Here is an 18,192-nt window from a genome sequence, read left to right on the forward strand (position 1 = left end):
GAGGAGGGTGGGGGTTTATCCTCTCTGTTGACACAAACGACTGCAGGTATCTCTCTACTTAATGATACATTTCAGCGAGTGAAAACAACAATTTAGCCACCCACGATCCCTCTCACTGAATCTCAACAAGCAGCCAGTGAACGGATTAATGCAACGCTGAGAGCGCATGAACGTGGAATATGTTATTTAACCCCTCTCACATAGAGTAGCAGTGTGTATGTTTAACTGGTGGTTGGTTTCCTGTGTGCGTGTGTGCAGGGATGACAGGAAGATTATGCACCTATGCTCTATGAACTAAACTCCTGCCTGTTTACATGGTTAGCAGAGAGAGGGAGAGAGAGAGAAGGCCTGGGAACCTCTGAGTAGGTAAAAGGGATGTGGGGGGCTAACGACAGGATATGGAGGGAGATTATCATTATCATTTTCAACATCACTATCACTCAATCGTGTCGTTGTACCCAGCTCCAAGGAACACTCTGCCCTCCTTGTACATGCACTTTATCTGTCCAGCTCTTGTCTTGAAAGTATTTTTATAAAGCGGTGGTGGCGGGAAGGAAATTCCTAGCTGTTTTCCATGGCTGCCCTTTAGTATTAATGTAGCACAGACTAGCAGCTGAGTATATTTATTTTACTTTTCACAAAGCAGCAGCCCCGGACAGAGGTATGCGTGTGAAAAGAACTTTAAAGCATCAAAAATATTATTTTCGCTCAAACATAAATAAATAAACACCCAGAAGCCAGGTCCTCTTTGGAATGTAGTAATTCACAATTTTTATGAATGACTGCATTCATGCCCTGGCCACGCCCAGCTGTGGAGCTTTTTGACCACGCCCACCGCCCTGCCCTTAAAACGGCTTTTGGGTGACTAAGCCACGCCCACAGCACCGCCCCATTTAGAGCAACGGCGTTGGGGACTCTTAGCCACGCCCCCCTCTTTCCTTATTGGGACACCTTTGGCCGTGCGCCTGCCTCCTAATTGGTTGAAGGAGCTCCGGAGTGGGCGTGGCCGCCATAGAAAGCACCGAGCTGATATAAAAACAAGCGTCAAAACTTTTGATCGATGAAAATTTACAAGTGATGGATGGAGGACATCTGAGGGAGCTGCGCGCATGTCGGATTTAATCTCTGTGGGTCGGATAAAAGCTTTTGTTTTCTGGATTCGTGGATTTATTCTCCTGTGACACAAACACCAGCATGGGGATACTGCTCTTATTTGCTGTGCTTCAAGCGCTGACAGTCGGCTTGGTGAGTTGCTTTTCTGTCCGTGCTTCATGTAAACACTGAGGAATAAAGACTCACGTGTCTGCAGCAGCAGCAGCTCCTCCAGCTCCACTCAAGTGATAAATAACACCACTATCCGCCAACAGGACTGTCTGACTGTGCACATTATCTGCACAAAACGTTCACAATCACTATTTCCAGTGTGTTTTAACTAAAATAAAAGTGCTCATAATGCAAAAATATGCTTGTTATACTGTTGAATGTTAGATCAGATGAAGGGAAGTAGCGTTTTAGTGCTGCTGCTGGTCGATTTTAATTGTTTTATACACAGATAGGTGGTTAAATGTTTAATAATGCATTCTAATCTAATGTTTTTGTAAAATCTGGAGCTGTTGCATAATAAAGTGGTGTTAGAAAGCACAATATTTTCCTCTGAAATGTCAATAAGGGTGAAATTAAACAGTCAAACAGCTTAAATACAGTCCCTCTGCCTCCTTATCCACACTCTATATTACAGATATTTAAATCTGTGTCTATCAGAGATGTTTTAACCTGACAAAAACTATATGTACATAAGTTTCTGTCTCTCTGTAGGTCCAAAATTACCCTACAGTAATATTATCCAACTGTTCTACAAATGGAGACAAAAATACACTTCAGGACAAAATGAACTCGCTTGCAAACTATAAATATATACAGGAATATTATGGGACTTTTGGTTACCAGTACCAGGTTGTACCCAACGATAAAACTAAAATTGGAAATGTTGCTGCATTGTTTAGTGTCATATCCAACTGAGACCCACAAGACGGTGACAGACCAGGACCTGGCCTGGGTTTAGACATGAGGAGGGGAGGAGGATCCCTTTTTAGATGATCTGACTGTGGACAGCTCTCTGTGATCTCAGTACCTGCTGGTGGTGGAGTTGTTGGAGTGGCTCCTCTGGTGTGAGAAACAAAAGATGTAGGAGCAGGAAGGTGGAGGGGGGTAGGTGGGGTAAAGGGAGGGGAATTTTGGGACAGAGAACGTAGCTTTCATCCCCGCTCACCAGGCGAATGCCAAGCGGAAGGCGACAGAGGGTTACAGATATCCCTGCGGGGTTTGGGACAGTGCTGGGTATTCAGCGAATGTTTAAGCCTCACACACTTTGAGGAATTTCTGTGATCTGTGTAACATGAGTCAAACTATTGTCCTGCTGCTGCTGCTGCAGCTTGGTTCCAGTGTGACTCCTCCTTGTATTCAGGTTAACTAAAGTGCACTTCCTTTCTCCTGTAGGTGACCGCCGGCTGTCCGGTGGTGTGCGAGTGTCCGGCGGGGCCTCCGTCCTGCCCACCGGGGGTCAGCTCGGTCCCGGATGGCTGCGGCTGCTGCAAGGTGTGCGCCGCTCAGCTCAACCAGGACTGCCACGAAGGACGACCCTGCGACCACCATAAAGGCCTGGAGTGCAACTATGGCAATGATGTTGGGCGTACCCATGGCATCTGCAGGGGTACGTACCACAGCGAGAGAGAGAGAGAGAGAGAGAGGGGGAGGGAGAGATTTGGGGTTGAGTGAGGGAATGTGTAACTTCAGGGTGGGGGGAATCTGGCTTCCGAGCCGAGCCAGGCTGGAGTTTCTCTTTGATAGGGCTTCAAGGTTTGAAGCCCGTGCCACGTTTTCAAAAACAGAGCACCTTCATGAGCTGATGCGACTGAAACCCGGCCAACTCCTGGATTTATATAAGTAGTTCAGTGTGTACACAAACAGCCCCTATGAAACACACATGCACGCACACACACACACAGTGGTATTTTTATATGTGTGTTTATTTGGGGGTGTTTCTATATAAAGGGGGGTATCCGGGGTGTTGTGTGGGGAGTCCCTCTGAGGGAGCAAAGGGGAAGGACATTGTAAACAAGTCAAAATTCCTCTGTGGTCTAAGTATAGAGCTTGCTTCATAAATGTGGATATAGTGTGTCTCTCGCTCTCCTCTTATCTACCTACCATGCATATCAAAGATGCGTTTGCATATGAGCTGCTTCAATGTATTTCTGACCAACGTCCTTGTCTCTGTCTACTTCCTTCCCCTTCAGCGAAGGCCGAGGGACGCTCGTGCGAATATAACGGGCGGATCTACCAAAATGGCGAGAACTTCCGCGCCGGTTGCAAACACCAGTGCACCTGCATCGACGGGGCAGTGGGCTGCGTTCCCCTTTGCCCCAGCCACGTGCCCCTGGCGTCCCCTTCCTGCCCTGCGCCGCAGCTGGTCAAGGTGCCAGGCCAGTGCTGCCTCAGCATCAACTGCCACAAGGGGACCACCATCGTGCCCCCAATGCACCGCCGACCCCAACCTCCAGCGTACCCGCCTTACCCCTTCATCCCATACCCGGCGTACCCTTACCCAAAGCCTTACCCGAAACCCTACCGGAAGCTGTACCCCTACAAACCCAAAAAGGAGAAGGACACCATGGGCAACGAGTTGGTGGAGGTGGGGCGCAAGTGGGACAAGCCACGTGGAAACAAGCACCTGGCGGGTAAGGGGAAGGTTGCCGCCGCGTGTCGCCTCAGAGTCCCGTCTGTTTCCTCGCGCGCAGTAAAGCATCATGTTTATGTTTTAGCCATTTTAGCCTCCTGACGCACAAACGGCCGCACTGTGAGCCTTTCCCCTCTGCATCTGTGTGTCAGCATTTATGTGAGGCTTGTTTTCCACTGGCTCCTTGCACACCAGAGGTGCTCTCGCTCGCTCACACACACTGCTCTCACACAGCACATACCTCTGTCACCCAGCTTTCCCCTCTCTGTAATCACCCTCTCTATGCGTCAGTGTTGCCTGTTCAGTGAATGAGGCTAGTGTGCTTTGCATCTCTGGACCTTCCCTTCTGCCTCTCTCCTTCTCTCCCACTAGCCCTTTCCTCTCCACTAGCTTTACTTCACCTCCTTCTCCGACCGTCCATATTTTGTTATCTATCGCTGTTTCCCCCCCCCCTCGCTCACATGTCCTCTCTTTCATCTCTCCCAGCCTGGAGGCAGGTGGGAGATCAGTGCGTGGTTCAGACTACATCCTGGTCCCAGTGTTCTCGGAGCTGTGGGATGGGCGTCTCCTCTCGTGTTACCAATGACAATGCCCGGTGTAAGCTGATCAAGGAGACACGCCTGTGCAACATTCGGCCCTGCAGCTCCATGTCTATCCCTGTCAAGGTGAGGAATGTGTTGGTGCTTTTAAGATTCTCATAAAGGGATAGATTTACAGTCCTTTCCTTTCCTAATGGCCCACAACCACGCAGTCCAGTCACCGTGCTAAATAGATTCAGGAAAGGATTGCTCTCAAGCGGTCAGATTGGTATTAATATCATGGCATGTATTCAGCCCCCCGCCCCTGAATCTCTCTGTTGCTGTTGCTCGAGTCTTTTCTGGTTTTCATTCTGTCTATTCAAGGTTCTGTTGCTGTGTGGGAAACATCTCCGACAGAGTTGATTTAGACCACGTTTCCCTTGCGTAGCTTCATGCTCACTTCATGGTTGTCCCTCTGTAAGCTTAAACCACCGGTTCTAAAGCTGTGGTACATGAAACCACAATCTATCCCTGTAGTGGTCCATCTCTGAAATATCTTTTTACATGTAAATACATTAAAGTAGAAACATATTATACAGTCAAAATACCACAGAATGTTTCATGAAAATGAACTACAAGATCGCTGAAATGTAATGTTAAGATACATCCATGATTAGTTAGAGCTAAAATGTAAAGGACAGAGAAGTTGAGGTAAAATAAAAATAAAAAAAACAACAACACTGCGAACGCGGCTCCAAACTAGAAATATTTGGAAAGTAAGTGTGCAGTGTTGTAGTCAAGACCAACTAAACCGAGACCAGAATGTGTCAAGACCAAGTCAAGACCAAGACTAGACAGTATATAACCTACTTAGGTAGCTAATATTCATGAAAAGTCTTTAGGTTGCTACACAGAGTCACCAGATTAAGTGTATTGCAGTATTCTCAGATTAGCTGTGTGTTCTTTCGGACGCTGTTTTGCAGACAAAGTCTTTTGTGGTTTAAGTAACCCTAACCCTGACGTCTCCTCCCATGCACTTCACAAATAAATCAGACAATTTAGTGACATCCCTGCAGTTGTGGTCTTGACCGGTCTTGAACTAAAAATCCAGAGTCCTCTTTGTCTGAGACCGAGACAAGTCGAAGCCGGTCTCAAGACCAAGACCAATCTCGAGTACTACATCTGAAGCAACACTTTCCACAACTTCCATTCACAATTCAACAGAAGTCAACATTAAATATTCTTCCTATTGATAATAAACCTGCCTCTGTTGCTGAATACGGCCGGCTAATACTGCTGTATTTTTATTTTAGTGGTACGTGGTGTAAAAGGTTTGAGAAACTTGCTTAAAACATGACTTTGACTCTTATTTGCTTTAGTTAAACAAGAGGATTGATACTATCTGTAGGCTACAACCAGCTTAGCTTAGTAAAGACTGGAAACTGGGGGAAACCACTAAGCCCGACTCTCTCTAAAGCTCACTAATGAACATGTTACATCATGTTTGTGTAAGAACTGAAGGGTTGATGTGCCGGACTCTTTCTTGGCTGGGACGAGGAACTTCCTGGAGTCTCCAGTGACTGCTCGGAGCCAAGAAGTAGTCCGGCACATGTGATACTTTTGTCACAGTGGCTTTAAAAATGCAGTACGCTTGCCAATAATGAAAAATAATAAAATAAATCAGCTTGCTGCAGCTTGTCTTTGCAAATAACACAAAAAAAACTAGTTTTACTAACTTTTCAGAGAAGTGACAAAGGGGGCTCGTGGGCGTTGTGTTTGCACCAAACTAAACCTGCGACACTGTGGCTGTCCGCCGCACTCGTTCGCTCTTTGCAGAGAGCACTCGACTCGCCCACTCTGAAGCTCTCTTCACATTTCATACACAACACCAACTCCATGCCTCCCGCCGTGAGCCACTCATGGGATGATGGGTTGTTACGCACCTGTTTTTCTCTGTGCTCTCCACGGTGTTTGCAGAGCTGCTGTGGGTGTTAATGTGTATCAGTGTCAATCCTTAACTATTGTTGGCATGCTCCTCTCTCTGGCACTCATCTGTCGTGCTGACCTTTATTTTGTTTTTCCCCTGTCTCTGTACTTAACTGGATTATCTTTTGTTATTCGTGTCTCAGAGTTTGATTTATGAGTCATTTCTTTTGGCGGTGCGGTATGGCCGTTCTGATTCCAAGCAGATAGCAGTGTGATCCGATGAAGCTTTCACTGGAAAGTAGTCTGCGTGTTTAGCGAGGAAAAGATTTTTGGTCATGCTAGAGGCGAGGCTTGAGGGGTTGACTCAATAAATTCAATGTTATTTATATATTACCAAATCATCACGGAAGTTATATCATGACACTTCCCTCAAAGAGCTTATAATATGATCTACAGAGACCCAACATGTTCCACCATGAGCAAGTACTTGGCGACAGTGGCGAGGAAAAACTTCCGTTAAGAGGCAGAAACCTCGAGCAGAACCGAGATCATGGTGGACAGCTGGTTGAGTTTAGAGCCCAGCGGCAGGTGCAACCACCACTGATCCATGAGAACCTATGGGACGAGAAAGCAGAAAAACTGCAGGGAAGAAGTTAAGTTACCTCACACCAGACGACTTCATAATTTCAATGCGGTAGACAATTTTTAATTTCGGTATAAAAATCCTGAAAGTTTTACTCAAGTTGCGTCACGTTCCTGTCGTCTTAATCGTTTGGTGTAAGGTGGTGGTAACACTCAACCCAAGCTGTCTCAAGTCTTTCTCGTCTTGACTTTCCGATAGAATCAAACCCGTTTAAATATTATCAGTGATACAAATAGTGACATGAACAGTGTCGACAACCAATAGGTGCACTCTCTGTAGCACCATCAGGAAGCAGCGGCTGCTTACAGTGTAGTAAAATTGGAGGCGACTCTGGGGGAAGCACAAGAACGTGAAGTCTCAGCTCTGTTGTAGAAAAGGAGGAGAAATTTGTTAAGTTGTGGAGCGAGCATAAGTGTCTCTGACATTTGTACCATGATCAAGTGGAGAAGGACAATATGCAAACATCGAAGGTGTGGCCAAAAGCTGTTTTTGTTGGGGTTGACTTGAAATTTTCTATACACGTTCCCCAGTGGATGAATCATCTCTACATGATCCTCATGACTTTCTAGAGCCAACGTGAGGTCGACATTTGTGGTTTTGAGTCAAACATCTCAACAACTAGTACCATTTATCTCAAAGCGCCACCTCAAAGAGCTGCTAGAAATGTAATCTAATCACTGTCTCCTTCTTCTTTCTCCCTCTACAGAAAGGAAGGAAGTGCTCTCGTACCCACAAGGCCCCTGAGCCACACCGCCTGTCCTATGCCGGGTGCAGGAGCACTCGCCTGTACAGGCCCAACTACTGCGGCGTATGTAGGGACGGCCGCTGCTGCTCACCCCGTCGCACGCGTACCGCGAGCGTGACCTTCGCCTGCCCCGACGGCGAGCGCTTCAACAGGTCCGTGATGTTCATCCAGTCCTGCAAGTGCAGCGACGAGTGCAACCATCTGAACGAGGCCGCCATGCCTCCACAGCGATGGCTCTACGGAGACACACACAAGTTCATCGACTAGTGGTATCATCCCCCCCTCCAACCTACATTCCCTCACCAAAAAATAAAAGACATTAACTCCCCCATAGTGATCCCCAATATAGAATAGCTGTCCTTAGTGTATCTATGAGTAGACGCGAGCGAGGTGCACACGTCAAAACGTCTTTTCTGGAAGATTATTTGGGGAAGAATGGGGAGAAGAGGAATCTATCGGATGGGCGCATCTCCATCTTGGAAAGAGCAAAGTGACCAGCCCCTGCTTTAGTGTAGATAAAAGGTTGTTTCTGGCCTGGACAGACTCCTCCTCCAGACTGTGACGAAATCTTTATGGAAAACATGGACGCAAACCGGCCACCATGTTGCTGCCATGCGCCGAAATATCCCCCTGAACTCTTGAGACTTTTGTTGGGGATGCCGGAGCAAGCGCAAGCGTTCAGTGTTGGTGTTTCTTTCGTTGATGGTGTTGAACTGCTTTGTTGCTTTGGAGCCAAAATGTCTGTACACTCCAATAACTTAGTATTGATAAACCAAATGAAGACTCGTGGACTCGACAGCAAAAGACTGGGAACGTGACGGCAGAAGATGGAGGAGCATCTCAGATGTTCTTACAGGATTGGCTTTGTGTCTTTTTATGGTATTTATTCACTGGTATTTATTGTTGAGACAGACATGACGACACAGTGGCCTGCCACCAAAGGGAAAAAAGGCGGGGCTGCTATGTTTGGAGCATCGGCGTGGCTGAACCGTGGATCCGTGAGGGACAAAACAGCTGAGAGCTGTCAGTCACGGGAGGTAGAGGAGGACTCCCACAGATCCGGGGCTTGACCTCGGTGTCGCATCGGAGGTCAGAAAGCCATATCTAATGATGGATGATGAAAGCTGCAGGAGAAGAGGAGTTATGTACTAGAGGAAGAAAAAAAAAGACATAGTTGAACCTGATGGGTTCATACGGATTAGCGGGGAATATGTCAAAGGTTGTTTACACAGCTGGACTCATCCCCCTGCCTTTGCCTCCACAAGAAACTGAGACATTTAGCAAGCACCAGAAGAACAAGCCTGGGATTCTGGCGCCAAGAAGTCGACCACCTAATTTTGTGCAAATTACAATCTTGACTCTTGAGGGGGCAGCGGGAGAAAGTCAGCCACTCTCTCGTTTGCTATAAAAATAAAAAATAAATTTGAAAACTGCGGGGTACGCCGGGGTAAACATGTAATTTGTGCGACTGGCGGGTTGAACCGCTCTGGTGCCCCGGTGCCCTGGCCTGTAATCGAGCAAGATGCCAGCTTGCTGAAACAAAACAATAACTCAAGCTTCTTCATGTCTAAATGGGGTGTTTCTCTGTAGGATGACAGCTCAATAAGAACTTTTAAAAGAGAGGAATTCTGTATTATTCTACCATTTTTTTGTGCCCCCATATCCTTTTTAAAAGACTGAAGAACCCAAGCATGTTTCTTGGACTTGGGTTGAAGTTCACGCACCTTACGACAGCCTATCTCATTCTATCTCGTGCAAAGGTAATAACTGAGAGGTCGATTCAAACTCTTTTATTTCTTGTGCCATAAAATAGTGGTTTAGTTTTTCGGTTTTCTGTTAAAACCGGAAAGATGTTTTTGCATTTTCTATCATCTCTCGGCTGCAGCGGGCTTTCCTAGTGAAGAGTCTCTAAAGCCTAAGAGGTCTTAAACTGGTGATGTTGTGTTTGGTAATTATTCGCCATGTTGCCATTGCTATTTGCTAATATGTAGATGCTGTGGTTTTGGTACTGTATGACTAGTTTTTTTGTTAAAGGACACTATAGAGCAGCTATGTACAGATGCATTGTTACCTTCTTTGTAGTTCTATCTGCTGTATAAGGGCCCATCCTTTTACCGAGTTATACTGAAGTAGTCCATGTATAGTTTAGCACTGAACGAAGCACGGTTCAGATCCTTTACAAGCGTTTTAAGTGCCAATTTGGAAGCATGATGACTGTATGTCTGTTAGTGTTACGTTAAAATTGTGCTTTTTAAGATGAAAAAAAAAACAAACTTGTTCACAAAGAGGCTAAAACTTTCCGTGTTCCTCACGAATACTTCTCTTGGAAATTGGCTGCCTAACATGACATCATTTGATTTTAGAGTTGAGCTCATTTTGCCTTTTTCAATAAAGAAATTTTCACTCCCAGACTCGGTGTTGAACGTTTACTAATGATCACGGACTCACTGAGGAGTCACGTATCTGAATATTAAGACACTAAAATTTTCCAGGAGAAAATGAACTCTTCATCAATCGGCACCAACGAACTCTGCGATCTCTCTTCTCTCTCTGCGCTGAATCGTTGGTCTGTTTCAACAAAAATGTAGTAACTGAACTAAAACTTAAATAACTTTATGAACCGTGTACAGTACAACAGAGTCTGTTTTCATCGATCTACTTCCAGACAAGAACTGGAGACCGCTGTGTACCGTTTCATATCATTAGCAGAGATTGTACGAGAAACTCTTTGCAAAATCTTTGCTTTGGGCTTAATGCAACATCAATAATTACAATGCTTGTAACATGTTTGCTCATTTAAGCACAGCTGAGGCTGATGGGAACGTCATCAGATCTGCATGACCTCGGGTGCTGGGAAAATTAAAAGTTTGACCCGAGGAGGAAAAGTCAAGAGGATCACCAGAGTAATCAGGATTCATCCTCTGAGTAGAGGTTTCTTTGGAAACACATTAAACATGTTAATGTGCATGAAAAGACTGAACTGTGTAGTAATAAAATGTGGAGTTTAGAGAGTCAAACAGTCTTTCACCAGTTTTGAGTTCAGGATTTTCAGAGCGGTCTCAATGATGATGCACTGAAGCTATACTTAGCAGAACTTCCACTCCTAACACTGACCGTATAAAAGCATCTTCCATGGATGCCAGAATCTGCACAACTCGGGTTGCTTTAAATTTCCCAGAAACTCAGAACACATTTATCATCCTAAATAGAGGCTCACTGCTGGTGTGCCAAGCAGTTATATCCGACTGCTTGTAGTTCAATATTCGCTGAAGGTATTTTGCTTTACAAGATATCAAAATAAAACACAACGATGCTCAAAGTCAAAGAAATTTCACCACTTCACCACTGGGACTCTCACTTGGTGACTTCATTTATTGGGAGGCATTCAAAGAAACAGCTGCCATATAAGCCAGAATGTTGTTTTTTTTGTTACTTAACAGTCACTACATGACTACTTGATTTCTTTGTAACCATCAACTCTTGTATGGGGAGAAAATCAAAAACACAAAACTTTCTATACAAACTACTTTAACATTTAAAAACTGGAGGGGGGGCTAAAAATCACATGTTGCTGTAGAACTACCGTTCTTTAACACGTTTCCCTGAAGCTCTGCTTTGAGGTGGAAATCAATGACAATGGGGGGGTAGAGACAAGAATAGCCTCAAAAGAGACCACAATAGTAAAAATGGCATTTTATAAAAAGTTTTAATTTCAATAAGCAAGACAAAAATAAAATCAAAACGACAGTAAAAGATAAAATAAAACCGACTATAACCCCCAAGTCCCCAAAAACTCACAATAAAAATAAATGTTTGGTGAACATGGGGAACAGAGCAGAGCTTTCAAATCAACAGTGAAGCACGTCTACTTCAAATACATGACACAAGATCCGTGAAGAGGAGAGACTTCTTTGCTCGGCTTGGACGACTCATCTGGACTGCTCGACTAAAAGAGAGGAGGAGAGAGTGAAAGATCAGCACAACGAGCAACAGCTGAACATACCAACTTTTCACCAACAGGTTAAACATGTGAGGGCAGTTTCCATTTGATGGAGAGTCCACCCCACTGCTACATGGCGGCACCAACTGCTGGCCATAGTTGCCAAGATGTCTGTAACAGCTGATTATCTGTGCTGATGGCGACATCTTAGTGGATTACACGGTCCAGCGGAATCACAGAACATCAACAGTCAGCGATAATGTATTGTTTTTAACCAATTAATCCATCGACGGGTCGGCACAACGGGCCAACGTTGGTGGAATGGAAAGACTTACTGTAAGAGGAGATGTCGATCTCGTCTGGCAGCTCGGCCACGTTGACCTCGAAGCGGTCCTGCACATCGTTCAGAGTCTTGGCGTCAGTCTCGTCAGACACGAAGGTTATAGCCAAGCCTTTGGTCCCAAACCTACCAGCACGGGCGACCTGACGGGCGAGAGAGGACATGGTGAGTGAAACACAGTGAGTTATGAACACAATCATGCAAAGGTTATGGGACACCCTCCATAGGCATTCTCAAAATGTCGCAATGACGCTACAAAGAACAATTTGTGTGGATATCTCGTCTCATTAACTGACGTCGCCTAGGCAGGTTTGTAGACTTGGCCATTGTTTGAACCGTTGACTAGAACGAACAGTCGTTCAAGTCGTAGACTTGGCCATTGTTTGAACCGTTGACTAGAACGAACAGTCGTGGCCAAGTCTACGAGACGACGAGGGTCGTTAAAGTTACCCGAGGTCTGCAGTGAACGACGGCCGTTCAGGTCACCCGAGCGCCAATGTGGATCCACACTTGGCCTCATCAGTCTCCAACGACCATCGTCCACACCGGAGCACATTTGGCTTGAACGACTGTCGTTCACAACAGCTCAAGCACTCCGATCTCTCCACCAGTCAGTCAGAACTCAAGAACCCTCTTGGACGAGAGGTGAGATGACTTCACGGATCTACAACCGAGCCTCGACGCCCCAGATTCCTTCATGAAAGAGAACATCCACAGATCTCTTCCCAGATTTTAATACCCACCCTGTGTAAATAGGTGTCAGAATCTTCTGGCATGTCGTAGTTGAAGACGATGTTGACCCGCTCGATGTCCATCCCTCGGCCAAACAGATTAGTAGCCACCAGGATCCGCCTTTGGAAGTCCTTGAATTGCTGATAGCGAGACAGCCTGTGGAGCGAGAAGGAGCCAGGGAGAAAATTATCAACACAGCTGCTGCAGACATTACTGGACTGTATCCCTCCACTCTTTGAAGGCAATGATGTGTTGAGTTAACTGATGAGGCCTCATGCTCCATAAACATACTTAGCATTCGGGGCTCAATAGAGCATATGTTTATGAGAGTAGGTATTAGGAGGAAGATGTGAGTGTGTGTGCGTGAGTCTCACCTCTCCTCCTGAGCCATTCCCCTGTGGATGGAAATGGCAGGGAAATTTTGTTCCACCAGAAGCTGAGACAGAGCGATGCAGCGCTGGACTGACTTGACGAAGATCACCACCTAGAGGCAAAGCAGAGGCGTTGAAGTGAGGCCAGCATCCTAACACACCCTGACTTCTGATGATTGGACATCTTCAGATCCTGAATTAGGAAAGTATCTCTGAACACTTTGAGTAAAAAAAAGGTCCAATGTGTAACAACAGGAGGAAATCATTGTGTTTTTATCACCTCAGAATGAGTGTTGTGTATCTACAGCAGCCCAGAACAGACTAACTAAATACTGGTTCTAGATCGGGCCCGTCAAGAGGTCTGCAACCACTGTAGCTTCTGAATGTCTGTGCATTCAAAAGGATAAAAGGCAGGGATCTAGCTACGAACACATTGATTAACATGTTTTATTTTATACATGTAAATATTGCAAGAGACTGCAACATACAGCGGCAACCACAGTGAGAAGCAAAGTAACGTTACGCCGCCTCGTGAGAGAAAACTGCACGTTACACCAGTTTTACTTGTGAGATTGTTTCTAAAGAAAGGAGATATTCATCATGTATTGTTGTTGAAGATGACCATGTAAGTTGCACACAAACTGTTTGAGAGTTTCTGGAAAGAAAGCACCTAATATTTACAAATAAAAACAATTTTATTTGGTCATAATTTGTCTGTAGCTCATTTTGATAAAAAAAAAATCGTATCGTGAACCGAATCGAGTCGTGAGTTGAGTGTATCTTTACATCCCTAATAAAAATAAATGTTTGGTGACTCTGTGGACGCTTTACAGCACAACATGGACTTCGGTCAGGAGGCAGAGCGGGTTGTCTAGTAATCAGATGATCGGTGGTTCGATCATTCAAAGGATAAAAGGCAGGGATCTAGCTACGAGCACATTGATTAACATGTTTTATCTTGTTTGTTTCATTTGGGGGTGTATGTGACCTATTTCTTTGCCAATCAATAGTCTGGCACATAACTTTGTAAAACCAGGTGTCATTTATGTGTTTTTGTGTCAATTAAAAGAGGATATAAAGTGTTCATTTGAGATTTAGAGGTGCTGGCAGACTTTGGAGGGAGTCAGTCTGTTTGCCCTTGTTTCTAAGATGTGAAAGTGACATCAACCCCCTCATGTCTTGGCAAGAAAGTATTTCCTAAAATGTCAAACTCTCCTTTAATCTAGACCAACTTACAGGATCTCCTACAACTTTGGAAACCCGTCACAACACGACTAGTAATACAATTATTACAATATCAACCTGAATAAATGAGCAAAAACTGAAGTAACAAGACCATCATGCGCTGTGTAATCACTCCGTCACGTTACCTGGTTGAACTCCAACACGTCGAGCAGGTCAAAGAGCTTGCGGTTCTTCTCGCTGTCCTTCAGCTTGGAGTAGTACTGTTGCAGGCCGTGGAGTGTGAGTTTGGTCTCGTCGTCCACGAATACTTCCATGGGCTGCACAGGAGATGACAGAGGGTCAGTTTATATAGTACAGGAGCTGTGATACATGAGCAGTTTTCTCGCTGCGTCGGTCACTTACATCTTGCATGAATTTGCGGCAGACCGGCCGGATGTCCTTGCTCAGTGTGGCGCTGAACATCATGACCTGCTTCTCATGAGGCGTGATCCTGAAGATCTCCTGCACGTCACGCCTCATGTCTGTCACACAGGAGGGACAAAAGAACAACGATGAGTCTGATGAAACATCGTGTCTGATACACCGATGAAGAAAACACAAAACAAATGTTCTGATCACGCACCGAGCTGCTCCAACATCTTGTCGCACTCGTCCAGGACGAAATGCTTGACGTTCTTCAGGCTGAGGTGCTTGCTCCGGGTCAGAGCGAGGATACGACCCGGCGTTCCCACGACGATGTGAGGGCAGTTCTTCTTCAACACCTCCTCGTCCTTCTTGATGGCCAGGCCGCCGAAGAACACCGCTGCCTTTACCGTGGGCATGTACTTGGAGAAACGCTCGTACTCTTTACTGATCTGGAAGGCCAACTCTCGTGTGTGGCACATGACTAATACGGAGACCTGAGGAGTGAAAATGCAGACAGTCAGACACTTTGACAGTTAAAGAATATCCTTTCTAAATACAACAGGTTTTTACAGTCAATACTAGTTTAACAGTTTAGTGGTTAATTCAACTTTCAGTCAGTGCTTCACACCACTAACTCTAAACATACTCATGTGAGGACGGAACTAGATTTGAAGATGTAAACAGATACTTGATTCAATACACTTCATCGCGTGTGTTGTTCGTGCGTACTAACCTGTCCATCAACGGGTTCGATCTGCTGCAGTGTGGCCAGCACGAACACGGCCGTCTTGCCCATACCAGATTTGGCCTGGCACAGGATGTCCATGCCCAGGATGGCTTGTGGGATGCATTCATGCTGGACTGGAGTTAAAAAAACACACACAGAAGAATTAGACGACTGCATTCACGTCATTTTCAAACTATTGTTTAAAGCACCCAGACACGTAGCAGCCGTGCTGGTATGGTAACATTTTGCAGCATGTGGCTCGGGGGCGATATTTAAGAGCCGTTTCACTCACACGTATTCACCTTTGCTCTAATCTGAAACCTTTTCCAAGAGCTCATCACTCGACTCATCAAGCAGAAAGCCACTCGTCCAGATCTTTAAACTGATGCAGAGATACTGAGTGCAGAACACTAGACTAAAACGACCTTGTACGCCAACTGTTCTGTGCCGCTCACCTTCAGACGGATGCTCAAAACCGCAGTCGATGATGGCGCGGAGCAGCTCCGGTTTGAGAAGAAAATCCCTGAAGCCGGAGCTGTGGATGGACACGTAGGAACCCTTCACCTCCTTCTTCCCCGCGGGGGCTGCGCTCTCGGGGGCTCCCTGAGGCTCATCATCTTCCTCGTAGTCGAGCAGCTCGGTGTCAACGTCGTTTTCGGCCATTGTGTCTGTCTGGAAACGGGGAAAACACAAAGTTATTATCTTACACACTTAACAGAACTTCCGGTATAAAAGCATCTTCCATGGAAGCCAGAACCTGCACAACTTGGTTGCTTTAAATTTCCCAGAAACTCACATTTATCATCCTTATAACACATCAATGACAATGGGGGGTAGAGACAAGAATAACCTCACAAGAGACCACAATAGTAAAAAAATGGCATTTTATAAAAAGTTTTAATTTCACGATGCATCGCGATATGATTCAAAATCGGTACAAATGCGTGACAAATCGCGATTCTTTGGGAATGCGAGAGAATTTTTTTATTAATTACAAATAGGTTACGTTACAAAAAAGTCACTGGTTGGTGATTCATTTGTAGGTACGGAGCACAGAGCGAGGGAAGACGTGGCGACGGTAGAAAACAGAGGACGCACCGAGCAGTTTGAAATCACCTGTGTGGCGGCTTTTTTGGATTCCCTGTGTACACAAATGCAACCGTGAGAAACGGACAGACAAAACCAGAAAACAGGTAAATATTGCAAGAGACTGCAACCACAGCGAGAAGCAAAGTACCGTCACGCCGCCTCGTGAGAGAAAACTGCACATTACACCAGTTTACTTGTAAGATTGTTTCTAAAGAAACGAGATATTTGTCATGTATTGTTGTTTAAGATGACCATGCAAGTTGCACACAAACTGTTTGAGAGTTTCTGGAGAGAAAGCACCAAATATTTACAAATAAAAACGATTTTATTTGGTCATATAAAAAAAAAATCGCATCGTGAACCGAATCGATTAGTGAGTTGTATCTTTACATCCCTAATAAATTAAATGTTTGGTGACTCTGTGGACTTTACAGCACAACATGGACTTCGGTCAGGAGGGACAGTGGGTCGTCCTGTAATCAGATGATCGGTGGTTCGATCCCCGCATGAAGTGTCCTTGAGCAAGATATTGAAGCCCGCATTGTCCAACCTGAAGACATTGGTCCTAATTTAGCACAAAAATCTCGGTCAGACCGAGTCTACGTCACCGTTAGTCGATGTGTGTGTGAACGCACGTTAGTTTAAACACGAGCTCAGCCGGTTTACCGTCACACGGGCCCGGTGAGCCTCGGTCAGCACCGGGAAGCTATTGTGTTGTTGCATAACGGATGCTAACGTGGCCGAGCTACAACACGACACAACACAACTCGTCCTGCTGTTTAACCAGCTGAACTTTACCAGTAAAATCAACCGTGATTCATTTAAAGTGAGTATCCTGAAATATAACGAGTAAAAAAAAAAGTGCGCGTTTATTAAATATTAACAAAATGTGGCTAAGCTACCGAGCTAATGCTAAACTAGCACCGCCTCAAAGCAAACAATGAACGGCGCCGCTACGTCGCAGCTAACGCGACTTAAATCTATTTCTCCACTTCTTGGACGTCGAACAAATATTTTAAAACAGTTCAGTCGCTTCCAGTCAGACTTAAATGTTTCTTTCTTACCGTCTCGGTGTTAGCTCCGCGTCCAGCTGCAGATCAACACCGCATGGGCAGGCCAAGGTAGGTTAATACGGGGGAACCAGAAGTCCCGCCTCCCGCTCCGAGCGCGTTCATCTCATTGGTGGATTCGGACGGTCGCCGGTAAAAGGGAGCAGGTGATTGGTTGAAAAAGTGTGCCGCAGTACACCGCAGTTTATAAAAAAGCGGGACACGGCAGTGGTCGTGCGTAGTACGGAAGCCTGTAGATAAATAAATAAAATAAATAAATAAAATAAATAAGTAAAGGGAAAGAAGCAAATCCTCAAATCAGAGAAGGTAGAACCATAAAAGATCGCCAGTTAATTGTCAGCCAAAAATGTATAAACAGCATTATATTTTATGAGCTCGTCACATGTTTTATATTCAGGAAACTCAAACTCTAAATCTGTTAATCAATTGGAGTAAAATAAAGAGTAAAATATTTCCCTTTGTGCATGAGAATGACCTCAAATTTGTACTTAGATACTTAGGTACTTATACTTAAGTAAATGTACTTAGTAAATGTACAGTATTGGCAGTAAATGTACACTCCAGTACTGGCTATAGTGCAATTTTCTGCACCAAACATTGCCCCCAACCACTCACTTGTTGAATGATACATGATAAGAATGTTACATTATTGCCGTCTGGTAAAGTAGATAGACACGGTGTTGCACAATGACTCCATGGTTTAGATGCAGGAAATCAAAGCAGCAGTGATAACTTCCCTTCCTGACTGCTGAAACAAACCCAGCCTGC

The 18,192-nt window shown here is 45.2% G+C and overlaps 2 protein-coding genes across 2 annotated transcripts; one reads left to right on the forward strand and one right to left on the reverse strand.

The window, feature by feature from the left end:
• The first annotated feature begins 998 nt into the window (after positions 1–998).
• si:ch211-106h11.3 (protein CYR61) lies at positions 999–8,732 on the forward strand. Its single transcript, XM_010746371.3, has 5 exons — positions 999–1,245; positions 2,497–2,710; positions 3,294–3,734; positions 4,220–4,398; positions 7,527–8,732. Exons 1-5 carry the CDS (start codon positions 1,195–1,197, stop codon positions 7,830–7,832), a joined length of 1,191 nt encoding a protein of 396 aa, XP_010744673.3. The 5' UTR covers positions 999–1,194; the 3' UTR covers positions 7,833–8,732.
• A 2,179-nt stretch (positions 8,733–10,911) lies between these two features.
• Positions 10,912–17,553, reverse strand: ddx39ab (DEAD (Asp-Glu-Ala-Asp) box polypeptide 39Ab). Its single transcript, XM_019269583.2, has 10 exons — positions 17,419–17,553; positions 15,721–15,937; positions 15,272–15,399; positions 14,756–15,032; positions 14,536–14,654; positions 14,319–14,450; positions 12,952–13,061; positions 12,589–12,733; positions 11,841–11,988; positions 10,912–11,511 (listed from the first exon to the last, which is right to left on the reverse strand). The coding sequence occupies exons 2-10, from the start codon at positions 15,926–15,928 to the stop codon at positions 11,495–11,497; spliced, it is 1,284 nt and encodes a 427-aa protein (XP_019125128.1). The 5' UTR covers positions 15,929–15,937; positions 17,419–17,553; the 3' UTR covers positions 10,912–11,494.
• Positions 17,554–18,192: the final 639 nt, after the last annotated feature.

This window comes from Larimichthys crocea, chromosome XII, assembly GCF_000972845.2.
Source record: "Larimichthys crocea isolate SSNF chromosome XII, L_crocea_2.0, whole genome shotgun sequence".
Taxonomy (NCBI): domain Eukaryota; kingdom Metazoa; phylum Chordata; class Actinopteri; family Sciaenidae; genus Larimichthys; species Larimichthys crocea.

Coding starts and splice junctions, on each gene's coding strand:
- ddx39ab (XM_019269583.2), bottom strand. CDS start 15,928: ATGGCCGAAAACGACGTTGACACCGAGCTGCTCGACTACGAGGAAGAT. Junction 13,062..14,318: donor ACGTGTTGGAGTTCAACCAG/GTAACGTGACGG, acceptor CTTTGCCTCTAG/GTGGTGATCTTCGTCAAGTC. Junction 11,989..12,588: donor CTGACACCTATTTACACAGG/GTGGGTATTAAA, acceptor CTCGCCCGTCAG/GTCGCCCGTGCTGGTAGGTT.
- si:ch211-106h11.3 (XM_010746371.3), top strand. CDS start 1,195: ATGGGGATACTGCTCTTATTTGCTGTGCTTCAAGCGCTGACAGTCGGC. Junction 1,246..2,496: donor AAGCGCTGACAGTCGGCTTG/GTGAGTTGCTTT, acceptor TTTCTCCTGTAG/GTGACCGCCGGCTGTCCGGT. Junction 3,735..4,219: donor TGGAAACAAGCACCTGGCGG/GTAAGGGGAAGG, acceptor CATCTCTCCCAG/CCTGGAGGCAGGTGGGAGAT.